At 45.2% G+C, this 13,682-nt stretch overlaps 1 protein-coding gene across 1 annotated transcript in view; it reads right to left on the bottom strand.

Annotated features, from left to right (window-relative positions):
• LOC137056140 (growth arrest-specific protein 7) overlaps positions 1–13,682 on the bottom strand; it is a 98,121-nt gene that overhangs the window by 39,944 nt on the left and 44,495 nt on the right. Inside the window, exons 6-7 of the mRNA XM_067430125.1 lie at positions 5,189–5,278; positions 4,844–4,959 (exon numbers count right to left, since the gene is read on the bottom strand). Coding sequence (XP_067286226.1) covers positions 4,844–4,959; positions 5,189–5,278 — 206 coding nt within the window. The remainder of the gene's footprint in view (positions 1–4,843; positions 4,960–5,188; positions 5,279–13,682) is intronic.

The raw sequence follows: 13,682 nt of genomic DNA, 5'->3' as shown, positions 1-13,682 counted from the left end.
GGAAATGAGTGACAGGAAGTTGCATGGGCTGTGATATGTTTATGTTTTAGTAACAGCAACAAGGCAAGACAACGAACAGCTGTCACATCAAGATATTGCATAATATGGCCAAGTGAGATTCTGCAATAGTGACCATAACCGCAGAGTTTGCTGTAAGACCTCAGTGGCCGCTCATCTCAGTATACAGATACAGCGGGGAGAAGAGTACTGAGTCCGCCACACACTGTGCAGGTTCTGCCACCTAAAGATGAGAGAGGCCTGTAATGTTCCTCATCACTTCAACTATCAGAGACGAGAGGAAACAATCCACAAAATCACACTGTCTGATTCTTAAAGAATTTATTTGTGCAAATTATGGTGGAAAATAAGTATAAAGTCACCTACGAAAAAAGCCTTTCTGGCTCTCACAGACCTGCACCCTAACGAAACGAAAATATATCGGAAAATATAATTAATACATTAGGCAATATATTCACATATATGGGATTTAATATTTGTATTCACCAAATATATTGCAATATATGAAAGCGGCAATAATTTGTATATTTTGCAATAAATTACAGGAATATATAATATATTGTATAATGCCATCAATATATTATTCCATGTATTTACAATATATTATAATATATTTTGAAGTAATATATTTTCCTTTCATAAGGGTAACGTCTCCTTTAAGAGGCTCCTCCGTCTTCCACCTGTATTAATGTCTCCTGTTTGAACTCATTATCAGTATAAGAGACACCTGTCCACAACCGCAAACACTCAGACCTCAAACTCCACCACGGCCAAGACCAAAGATCTGTCAAAGGACACCAGAAACTAAACTGAAGACCTGCCCCGGGCTGGGAAGGCTGAATCTGCAAGAGGTAAGCAGCTTGACCACTGATAATCTCCCTCGATCTGGGACTCCACGCAAGATCTCACACCATGGGCTCAAAATGATCACAAGAACGGTGATATACGAGTGGATTTATTTGTTGTTCACAAATATCATTGTATTTATTTGTGAATCGAATTCATTTTTGTGAAACTCCTGTGCAATCTACACATATAGAGGAACATTCACTTGACTTATATCTGTCATATGACTGGCCTGTTGGTAATATTGAAGTCTGTGACGCCACTTTCTCTGATCATCTGCCTGATTTATTTTAAATTTGTGATCCTATGACTGCTCCTAATTGCCGTCGTCGGATGATTCAACCTTCAACAGCGCTATTATTTTCTGTGGCCTTTTCGTGACATCGATCATGATTATTCAGTGTCTTCTCATGGCCTTAATGCCGATGACTTAAACGCATTATTTACTTCATCCTGTCAAAGTATTTTGGATACTGTGGCACCTTTTAAATCGGTTTGAGGAAAGTCTAGAGCTCCACCATGGCTGAATGCCACCACTCGAGCAATGAGGATTGAATGTAGAAGGGCGGAAAGACGATGGAAGAACGATATTTTAAAGGATAATTTGTCTAAATATAAAACGTTAGATCTGAGAAATCAAAATATCTCTCAAATATTATCAGTAAGAACTCCCATAAGCCAGCTGTACTCTTTACTACTCTTAACTCCGTCTGAAATATTCCCCAAGCCACTTGTATAGAGCCATCTACCCAACTGTGTGAACAGTTTTTACACTTTTTTATTGACAAGGTTGAGGCTATTAGAGCACATGTTTCCCCCCTTGATTGGGTTACCTATTCTCACTCAGTGCTCTGCTGTTTTTGATCAGTTCGAGCCTGCGTCTCCTGCCTCACTGAGTGACATTAGAGCTCAAATAAAGCTATCTTCAGGTGGCGGGGATTGTGTTCCTCCATGCCTTTTAAAAGACTCGTTTGAGGCTATTGGTCCCAAAGTTCTAGCTATCATCAATAGTAGCCTGGCCTCAGGAGTTGTACCCAAGTGTTTTAAACATGGCGTGGTGGAACCAGTTATTAAGAAATCTAATTTGGATTCAACAGTCCTTGCTAACTTTAGACCCATCTCGAATGTACCGCTTCTTTCTGAAATACTAGAGAAGGTCGTATACGGACAGTTGAATCCATTTTTAGATCGTCATCATGAAGTGTTTCAGTTTGGCTTTAAAGCCCTACATAGCACAGAAACTGCACTGTTGAAGGTTTTTAATGACTTACTACTTGCTACTGACTCCGGAAACTGTGCGATTTTAATTACACTCGATCTCTCGGCTGCATTTGAGACGGTAGACCATAAAATCTTAATCTCGCGCCTAGAGCAATGTGTAGGGATTAAGGATACTGCATTGAGTTGGTTTAGCTCCTACCTGTTCTCAGTTCGCCTTGGAGAATTCATCTCCTCAACAGCTTCTTCCTCCTGTGGGGTCCCCCAGGGTTCGATTTTGGGGCCTATATTGTTTTCCTTTTTCATGCTGCCCTTGGGGGATATTTTAAGGAAATATGGTATTTCGTACCATTTTTATGCAAACGATAAGCAAATGTATCTGCCGTTAAAACGCCAAGATACTGGCTCTTTAACACTATTACTAATGTATGTCTGGAGGAAATTAAGGCATGGATGGCATTCAATTTCCTCAGCCTTAATGATCAAAAATCTGAAGTTATGCTGTTTACGTCAGGAGGTACATGTGGGTCATTAGACTTGGTGAACTGAGTTCACTTGTCAAGCCCCATGTAAAAAATGTGGGGGTTATTATAGAGGGTGATTTTAAACTGGACAAACAGACTAACTCTCTAGTCAAATCTAGTTTTTTTAAATGAGACAACTTACAAAGGTAAAATCTTTTTTGTCTTTTAAAGACTTTCAAAGACTGGTGCATATTTCTTTTCATCTCACCTGGACTATTGTAATGGCCTCTATATTGGTATTAGCCAGGCCTCTCTCTCCAGACTGCAGATGGTTTAAAATGCGGCAGCGCGTTTGTTGACAGGTACACGAAAATAGGATCATATTTCCCCTATTCTTGCTTCTCTTCATTGGTTACCTGTACAATTCAGAATTAATTTTAAGATTTTGATGTTTGTTTTTAAATCCCTTAATGGTTTAGCACCGAAATATCTTTCTGGCCTGATTAAGCCTTACTCCACCAAAGGGCTTTAAGGTCCACCGACCATTTGCTCTTAGTTGCTCCATGGGCAAAGTTGAAGAGCAGAGGGGACCGAGCCTTTGCCGTGGCAGTCCCGAAGCTCTGGAATAGTTTGCCTCTTTATATTAAGCAGGCTCATACACTTGCCGTTTTTAAATCTAGTTTAAAACGTATTTTTATGGTTTGGCTTTTGACACTATTTGAGTTCTGCTCTCTTATTATTTATTTGTGTTTTGTTCTGTTTTGGCTCTTTTCCCCTATTATTGATTGTTTTCTTTTCTTTGTATTTTAGTCTATATGTGTGTAAAGCACTTTGTAAAGCCCTAGTAGTTTTTAAAAAGTGCTCTATAAATACATTTTGATTTGATTTGATTTGATTTACACCGCCAGGGACTCAAAATCAAATCAAAGTGCCAGACGTGTCCCCCTGCTTAAGCCAGTGCATGTCCGGGCCCATCTGAAGTTTGCTAGAGAGCATTTGGATGATCCAGAAAAGGATTGGGAGAATGTCATATGGTCAGATGAAACCAAAATAGACATTTTTGGTAAAAACTCAATTTGTGGTGGTTGGAGGAGAAAAAATGCTGAGTTGCACCATACCTACTGTGAAGCATGGGGGGGATCATGCTTTGGGGCTGTTTTTTTCTGCAAAGGGACCAGGACGAATTATCTGTGTAAAGGAAATAATGAATGGGGCCATGTATCGTTAGATTCTGAGTAAAAACCTCCTTCCATCAGCAAGGGTATTGAAGATGAAATGTGGCTGGGTCTTTCAGCATGACAATGATCCCAAACACACTGCCTGGGCAATGAAGGAGTGGCTTCATAAGAAGCATTTCAAGGTCCTGGAGTCTCCAGATCTCAACCCCATAGAAATTCTTTAGACCGAGTTGAAAATCTGTGTTCTGGAGATCTGCATGGAGGAATGAGCCAAACTACGAGCAACAGTGTCTAAAAACCTTGTGGCGACTTACAGAAAAAATGGGACCTTTGTCATTGCCAACATAGGGTTTATAACAAAGTATTGAGATGAACTTTTGTTATTGACCAAATCATTATTTTCCAACACAATTTGCAAATAAATTATTTAAAAATCAGACAATGTGATTTTCTTCTCATTCTGTCGTTCATAGTTGAAGTGTACCTATGAGGAAAATTACAGGCCACTTTCATCGAGTGGGAGAACTTGCACTATTGGTGGCTGACTACTTTTTTTGCCCAATTGTATAGTTAGTTTCTATCAATTAATCAACTTTATTTATATAGCTCTTTTATAATGCTCTTGTTTCAAAGCAGCTTTACAGTGTCAATACTGCGACAAAATTAGATTTGGCTGTACAGTCGTTCTGGAGTAAACAGTGATGTTATCAGCTTATTTTAATTTATCATAAAGAGACAATGTTGGCAGATCAGTGATATAGTTTATAGAATTAAATAAGACCTAATTAATTAATATTATTTGTATTTTTAGTTTCCCCAACTGAGCAAGCCAAGCCAAAGGCGACCAAAGGAACCGAAACTCCATCAGGGCATGATGGAGAAAAATAAACCTTAGAGAAACCAGACTCAGTTCTCCTCTGGCCTATTAACACACAGCGGAGGATTATTAATCTGGACACCGCACAGCTCAGAGGTCATATTAGATATTGGAATATTCCAAATTTCTGGGTATCACGCAAGAGACGGGTTTATTTAGGATGGCGTGTCGATTACATGAATATTTGGATGAATCTCGTCGTGAACAGCTGCTCCACTCTCAGTCTGAGATCTGAAGTTTACCTCTCTCGCACAAACTCGGCCATCTCTTTCTGCATCTGCTTTCCCTTCAGCTGTTTCTGCAGCAACACCTCGAATCCTGAGACGCCGGCGCTTCCCTGCGAGTCCTTTCTGTCTGCCTGGATGGACAGACGAAACACAAGGGAGGGCTGATGTGCACAGACGCGTGCGAAGGTGGCAGGTTTGTTCACAATATTCAAGAGCCTAACAAGATTACTACAGATGCTTTATGGGATTCATGCTGTTAAATAGTAGAAAGATGTGTCATTTGCACTGTGAGGGGGTGTTTGTGAGGCTTTTTGAAACTATGCAAACCAAATCCTTGAGGTTTTTCAGAGACGTTCTTACCCAAAAATAATCGCAGTAGCTCCACTCATCTGGTTTGAGCAGCTGCTGTTCAGACATGTGCAGCGGAAGAGGGAACGTCACGCAGTTGATCTGCGGAGGGATGAGAAGAACATCAGGGACAGAAACTGTGTGCAGAGCTTTAGGAGAACATGCTCTGAACTGACCAATTACAGTCAGAAATACCTCATGACCATTAGATGAGGTCCGGTATCATTCATGTGCTCATGTGGACAGATAAATAAACAATGCATTACAATATTCCATTACTCCAGTCAAAAGTAACTAATTGTGTTACATAGTTACATTTTATGAAAAGCAATGCATTACAATGCTGCATGAATCATGTGAGTGACTTTGTGAGTGAGTCACTGAATCATTCATTCAACAATACTGACTCTTTTAGGAACAAAACAGGCGACCGACTTTGTGAGTGAGTCATTGAATCATTCATTCAACAATACTGACTCTTTTAGGAACAAAACAGGCGACTGACTTTGTGAGTGAGTCATTGAATCATTCATTCAACAATACTGACTCTTTTAGGAACAAAACAGGCGACTGACTTTGTGAGTGAGTCATTGAATCATTCATTCAACAATACTGACTCTTTTAGGAACAAAACAGGCGACTGACTTTGTGAGTGAGTCATTGAATCATTCATTCAACAATACTGACTCTTTTAGGAACAAAACAGGCGACCGACTTTGCGAGTGAGTCATTGAGTCATTCATTCAACAATACTGACTCTTTTAGGAACAAAACAGGCGACTGACTTTGTGAGTGAGTCATTGAGTCATTCATTCAACAATACTGACTCTTTTAGGAACAAAACAGGCGACCGACTTTGCGAGTGAGTCATTGAGTCATTCATTCAACAATACTGACTCTTTTAGGAACAAAACAGGCGACTGACTTTGTGAGTGAGTCATTGAGTCATTCATTCAACAATACTGACTCTTTTAGGAACAAAACAGGCGACTGACTTTGTGAGTGAGTCATTGAGTCATTCATTCAACAATACTGACTCTTTTAGGAACAAAACAGGCGACCGACTTTGCGAGTGAGTCATTGAGTCATTCATTCAACAATACTGACTCTTTTAGGAACAAAACAGGCGACTGACTTTGTGAGTGAGTCATTGAGTCATTCATTCAACAATACTGACTCTTTTAGGAACAAAACAGGCGACCGACTTTGTGAGTGAGTCATTGAATCATTCATTCAACAATACTGACTCTTTTAGGAACAAAACAGGCGACCGACTTTGTGAGTGAGTCATTGAATCATTCATTCAACAATACTGACTCTTTTAGGAACAAAACAGGCGACTGACTTTGTGAGTGAGTCATTGAGTCATTCATTCAACAATACTGACTCTTTTAGGAACAAAACAGGCGACTGACTTTGTGAGTGAGTCATTGAATCATTCATTCAACAATACTGACTCTTTTAGGAACAAAACAGGCGACCGACTTTGTGAGTGAGTCATTGAATCATTCATTCAACAATACTGACTCTTTTAGGAACAAAACAGGCGACTGACTTTGTGAGTGAGTCATTGAGTCATTCATTCAACAATACTGACTCTTTTAGGAACAAAACGTTGAGTTATGCATATAACTACTGTTCCCAGAAGGAGGGAAACGAGGTACAACACATGACTATGGGATATCGCGCTCTAGCGCCATCTGCTGAAGTCATCTTTTATTCACGCCTGAAAGGCCAATGACGTATGACGACGTGGGCGGGGTCACCTGCCCACAGCCTATAAATGCGGTCGTATGCGTCATCCCCTTTGTTCAGTTCAGCTCTTCACCGGGCCTCCGACTGTGCGGGGCCCAGAGGTGTTGTACCTCGTTTCCCTCCTTCTGGGAACAGTAGTTATATGCATAACTCAACGTTCCCATTCAGTCGGTTCACTCGGTACAACACATGACTATGGGACATATATACACGCCCCGCCAAGTCGCTGAACTATAATTACTAATGCCAGCACCGCCACCCTTCTCACCTCTCCTTTAAGGGAGTGATGGCCCCTGGTTTGAAGTCCCCGCGGTAAGCACGGACCGGGCAACTGATGCCGCCGTAACATCCAGCCGGTAAAACCGAACAAACGTGTGTGGTGATGCCCAACTTGCCGCTGCACAAATGTCCTCTACAGACACCCCTCTAAACAAGGCCCATGACGTTGCCATGCCTCTTGTAGAATGCGCCCGCACCCCTGCTGGCAGAGCTAAACCTTTACTTTTGTATGCAATTGTGATTGCCTCCACAATCCAATGTGAAAGACGCTGCTTCGACAGCGGTTTCCCCCGAACTGGTTTGGCAAAACACACAAAAAGTTGGTCCGATGTCCGCACAGCCTGCGTCTGCTCGATGTACCTGCGCAAAACTCGGACAGGGCACAATGCATGGAGTCTCCTGTCTTCCTCCGAGTCAATCGAAAGGTTTGACAGAGCGGGCAACTCAAACGAGAGCGCGCTGTACGCGCCCATCAGGACTTTTGGTGTATACGCTGCGTTCGGACGCAACACCACTTTTGATCCGTCCGGCGCAAACTGAACGCAGGATGGGTGTACTGACAGCGCGTGGAGATCACCCACACGCTTCGCTGATGCCAGCGCCAACAGTAGGGCTGTTTTGTAGGACAGCATCCTTAGATCCAAAGCCTCTATGGGCTCAAACGGAGGTCCAGCTATAGCCTCCAAAACTAAAGACAGGTCCCATGATGGCACCATCGATTTCTTAACGGGCTTTAGCCGTTGTGCCCCTTTAAGGAAACGTACAGCCAGCGGGTGCGCGCTCGGCGCAGCACCACTAATACCCTCGTGACAGGCTGAGATAGCCGCCAAATAGACCTTTAGCGTGGAGTGGGCACGCCCTTCCTCCAACAGTTCTTGCAGAAAAGTCAATATCCCCGCCATCGAACACTGGCATGGCGATAAAGATCTTTGCTCGCACCACTGTTCAAATATACGCCACTTTAACGCATAAAGTCCCCTGGTCGACTGCGCCCTAGCGCTCTGTATTGTGGTCACGACATTGCTTGGGAGCCCTGCTGCCATTAGCTTCTCCCTCTCAGCGGGTAGGCCCATAGAGACCACAGCTCCGGCCGATGGTGTAGAATCTGTCCCTCCGCCTGGGACAGCAGGTCTCTGCATGGGGGAAGACACCACGGTTCCCCCACCAGCAGTGCTATGATACTGGCGTACCATGTCTTCGCCGGCCAGCGAGGGGCCACTAAAATTAGCGAGAGACCCTCCTGCCGTACTCTGTCTAGAGTAGGCTGTATCAACTCCACCGGAGGAAAAGCGTACAACAGAGTCCTGGGCCATACATGTGATAGAGCATCCACCCCCAGCTGGGCACTGCTGTCTATTATTGAGAAGAACAGCGGGCAGTGCGTGTTCTTCGCAGACGCAAATAGATCTACCTCGGCCTTGCCAAACCGAGCCCAGATCTGTTCCACTACTCGAGGGTGCAGGCACCATTCTTTGGCCTGTGGCCCCCCTCTGGATAGTAGGTCCGCCCCAACGTTCATCCTGCCCGGGACATATACTGCCCGAAGCGACTCTAAATGCTCGCTGGCCCATATCAGGAGCGTCCGCGTCAATTGCAACAGAGGAAGAGAGCGAGTCCCTCCCTGTCGGTTTATATATGATACTACTGTCGTGTTGTCGGTTTTGACTAACACATGTCTGCCCCGTAATTGCGGAGCAAAATGTTTCAGCGCCAGACACACTGCCTGCAATTCCAGATAATTTATGTGGCGCTCTTTCTGTGCTGCCGCCCACTCTCCTCTTACAGGGGTGCCCTGGCACAGGGCTCCCCATCCGTGTAGTGACGCATCCGTCGTCACTACTATCCGTGACGTAGCCTTTCCCAGGGGAATCCCCTCTGTCAACAGACCCGGGGATCCCCAGGGGATCAGAGCTCGAACGCATGATGGCGTTATTGTCACTCGTCTGTTCAAATGGCGTGTGGCATTCAGCCCCGTGCTCAGCGCCCATCTCTGGAGCGCCCGCATAAAGAGGAGACCCAGACGGACGACTGCTACCATCGAGGCCATGAGCCCCAGCAGTCTCAACACTGTGCGAAAACGGACTCGCGTTCCCCGCTGAAACCGACTCAGACAATTTTGAAAATCTTCTACCCTCCGTACTGACAGCGTAGCTGTGTTCCGTACTGAATCTATCTCTAAACCGAGATATGAAATCCGCTGACACGGAACCAATGAGCTCTTCTTGAGATTTATTTAAAACCCCAGAGCTCTTAGATGGGAGACAAGCTCCTGTGTTTGCCACACTGCTTGTTCCCTGCTGTCTGCGGCCAAGAGCAGGTCGTCCAAATAGGCGAACACTCTCCTGCCCTGATGATGCAGTGGGGCCAGCGCTGCTTCCGCACACTTCGTGAATATGCGGGGCGCGAGTGACAGCCCGAACGGTAGGACCAGGAATTCGTATGCCGTCCCTTCGAAGGCGAACCTCAGGAACTTCCTGTGCCCTGGGTAGATTGTTACATGAAAATACGCATCGGTCAGGTCTACCGATGTGAACCATTCTCGGGGATGCAGAGAAACTAGCAGCTGACGTACCGTGAGCATTTTGAACTTGTAACGTCTGAGGTGCTTGTTCAACCTCCGTAAATCTAGGATAGGGTGTAGACCCCCACCTTTCTTTGGGAGGAGTAAATACCGGCTGTAAAACCCCTCCGTTCTCCCCTGTGGGACCACCTGAATCGCCTCTTTCTCGAGGAGAACCCGAATTTCTTCCCTTAATACTGGGGAAAACTCTTCTGACACCGACGTCGTAATTACCCCTTCGAACCTGGAGGGGCGCGCAAGGAACTGTAGCCGATAGCCCCACTGGATCGTGTGAAGAACCCACGGTGTTGGTGCGCATGCGCGCCACCGCTCGATCCTGGCAGCGAGGATCCCCGGCATTGCCTGTGGAACCCCCACCTGTTTTTGTGCCCCTTGCTGGGTAGTGTTTATCACTATTTTTTCCCTTATCGGCCCCTGGTCTGATTGCGGGGTTAGTGGTCCCCGTGCCCTTTGATTGTTCTGACAAATCAACACATGAGACTTTGTATGCTGAACATAAAGTTTGTTTATTTGCAACAAACTTAAGACTGAACCCGCTCTCCTGCAGGACTTCTTTTTTGGTGAGAGAGACAAGCGGCTGCCTCTGACCAGACGATCCCCCCTTGTCTGCGAGCTATGAATCCGACCGCCCCTTCTTCCCTGAAGAGAAATATCTCCCTTTCGCTTGGGGTGGACCCTTCTTTTCCGACCCCGCCTGCTGCCTAGGCCGTGCATGCCTCTGCTCAGCCTCCCAAACAGGCCTTGGCGCTGTCGCTGCAGCTGGCCTCTTGGCTGGCGGTGGACGAGAAGAAGAAGCCCTAACCCCAGGTTGAGCTGCCGAATGTGACGGCCTGTTGAATTTCCTGGGCATTGAGCCCTTCAGTGATTCTGCCTGCTTTTTGGAGTTCTCAAATCGAGCCTGAAATGTGTCCAGACCTTCCCCAAAAAGCCCGGTCGGCGAGATCGGTGCACTGAGAAAAGCGTTTCGATCTCGCTCTGGTAAGTTCGCCAGCGTTAACCATAGATGGCGCTGAGCGACCACCGTACTGGCCATCGCATGACCCAAAGGCACCAACGAACAGCGGGTTGCACGCAATATATAGTCGGCCGTGGCCCGAACTTCCCCCATCAGTTCCTCACACGGCCTTCCTCCTACCATGGCCTCGCTTAGTTCCCCCAAACAGATGGCCTGGTATGTTTGTAGCAAGGACATAGTGTTTAAAGCTCTAGCAGTGCAGGCTTGGTCGCTATAGATCCTGCTGAGTTGTTTATATGAGAACCTGCATGGTCCCGTTGGTAGAGTCGGGGTACCCGCAATTCCACTATTTTGTGTAGGGGCTAGGTACGCCGCAAGCGAATGTTCCATAGGGGGAGCCGACATTAACCCCGCTTCCCCCGCTCTTTCGCACTCAGTGAATTTATTCGCACACGGCACCGACGGAGCGGACGACATGGGTTTCGGCCAGGAAGCAGTAAGCTCCGCCATACAATCTGGATACAGTGGCAGTCGTGATCTGACCACTGTCTGTACTGGAGACAAATAGAACCCCCCGAAGCGCGAGCTTTTCTGGACCGGGGGAGAGGCCGACCATTCTACGGACAGTTTTTCTGCCGCTCTCAATCAATCAATCAATCAACTTTATTTATATCTCTGGCACAGTTCAAAGAAAGGATCCGCCAACACTCCGCTTCCTCCCGCCACCTCAATGGGCGAGGAGGAAGCGGTGATTTGCTCTGCTTGGAAACTATCATCAGAGAATTCCTCGCCCGCCTCCAGCGAGACTGAATCCTCATCGTCAAAACCCTGATTGGTTCCTGACGCGGCTAGGGGATCACCACAGAATGTACCCCCAACCCTCTTGGTCTCTACCTGATCGCCCCAAGCTCCTGTGGCCTCCTCAAACGCAGCCAACGCTGCATCTGGATCAGCACCAGCGGATAGAAGCGGCCCATCTCTGGCCACCGCCCCTCCGAGTACCCGTTCTACGAACGTTACACGTCGTTCGAGTGTCGATTGACGGAGCTGCTGGCAGTGTACACATATCCCTGGGTTGGAGAGAGCCAGCCTAGCATGGACAATCCCCAAACACCCCGGGCAGTGCTCGTGAGTATCTCTTTCCGACAACATATACCCACATGCCATTGGGCAGGGGCGAGCACTTCTACTGTGCTTAGACATCTTTGAGAAAAGCTTTAGCTCTTTGTTAGCCACGCTAAACTTGTGCTTAAACTTTCTCCCTTTTTTTTTTTTTTTTTTTTGCCTTTTCACAAGATTCACCACTTGGGCTACCTCTAGGAAAATTTTGGCGTGATGGCGTTCTAGCAGCACGGTGAAGAGCTGAACTGAACAAAGGGGATGACGCATACGACCGCATTTATAGGCTGTGGGCAGGTGACCCCGCCCACGTCGTCATACGTCATTGGCCTTTCAGGCGTGAATAAAAGATGGCTTCAGCAGATGGCGCTAGAGCGCGATATCCCATAGTCATGTGTTGTACCGAGTGAACCGACTGAATGGGAACAGGCGACCGACTTTGCGAGTGAGTCATTGAGTCATTCATTCAACAATACTGACTCTTTTAGGAACAAAACAGGCGACTGACTTTGTGAGTGAGTCATTGAGTCATTCATTCAACAATACTGACTCTTTTAGGAACAAAACAGGCGACTGACTTTGTGAGTGAGTCATTGAGTCATTCATTCAACAATACTGACTCTTTTAGGAACAAAACAGGTGACCGACTTTGTGAGTGAGTCATTGAATCATTCATTCAACAACACTGACTCTTTTAGGAACAAAACAGGCGACCGACTTTGTGAGTGAGTCATTGAGTCATTCATTCAACAATACTGACTCTTTTAGGAACAAAACAGGCGACTGACTTTGTGAGTGAGTCACTGAGTCATTCATTCAACAATACTGACTCTTTTAGGAACAAAACAGGTGACCGACTTTGTGAGTGAGTCATTGAATCATTCATTCAACAACACTGACTCTTTTAGGAACAAAACAGGCGACTGACTTTGTGAGTGAGTCATTGAGTCATTCATTCAACAATACTGACTTATTTAGGAACAAAACAGGCGACTGACTTTGTGAGTGAGTCATTGAATCATTCATTCAACAATACTGATTAATTTAGGAACAAAACAGGCGACTGACTTTGTGAGTGAGTCATTGAATCATTCATTCAACAATACTGACTCTTTTAGGAACAAAACAGGCGACTGACTTTGTGAGTGAGTCTTTGAATCATTCATTCAACAATACTGAGTAATTTAGGAACAAAACAGGCGACTGACTTTGTGAGTGAGTCATTGAATCATTCATTCAACAATACTGACTCTTTTAGGAACAAAACAGGCGACTGACTTTGTGAGTGAGTCATTGAATCATTCATTCAACAATACTGACTCTTTTAGGAACAAAACAGGCGACTGACTTTGTGAGTGAGTCATTGAATCATTCATTCAACAATACTGACTCATTTAGGAACAAAACAGGCGACTGACTTTGTGAGTGAGTCATTGAATCATTCATTCAACAATACTGATTCATTCATGAACGAAACAGATGACTGACTTTGAGTGAGTCATTGAGTCATTCATTCAACAATACTGACTCTTTTAGGAACAAAACAGGCGACCGACTTTGTGAGTGAGTCATTGAGTCATTCATTCAACAATACTGACTCTTTTAGGAACAAAACAGGCGACCGACTTTGTGAGTGAGTCATTGAGTCATTCATTCAACAATACTGACTCTTTTAGGAACAAAACAGGCGACTGACTTTGTGAGTGAGTCATTGAGTCATTCATTCAACAATACTGACTCATTTAGGAACAAAACAGGCGACTGACTTTGTGAGTGAGTCATTGAATCATTCATTCAACAATACTGATTCATTCATG

This window comes from Pseudorasbora parva, chromosome 21 (genome assembly GCF_024679245.1).
Source record: "Pseudorasbora parva isolate DD20220531a chromosome 21, ASM2467924v1, whole genome shotgun sequence".
NCBI classification, from domain to species: Eukaryota; Metazoa; Chordata; class Actinopteri; order Cypriniformes; family Gobionidae; genus Pseudorasbora; species Pseudorasbora parva.
The sequence above is the reverse complement of the archived record's forward strand: the minus strand, read 5'-3'. Positions and strand labels throughout refer to the sequence as shown.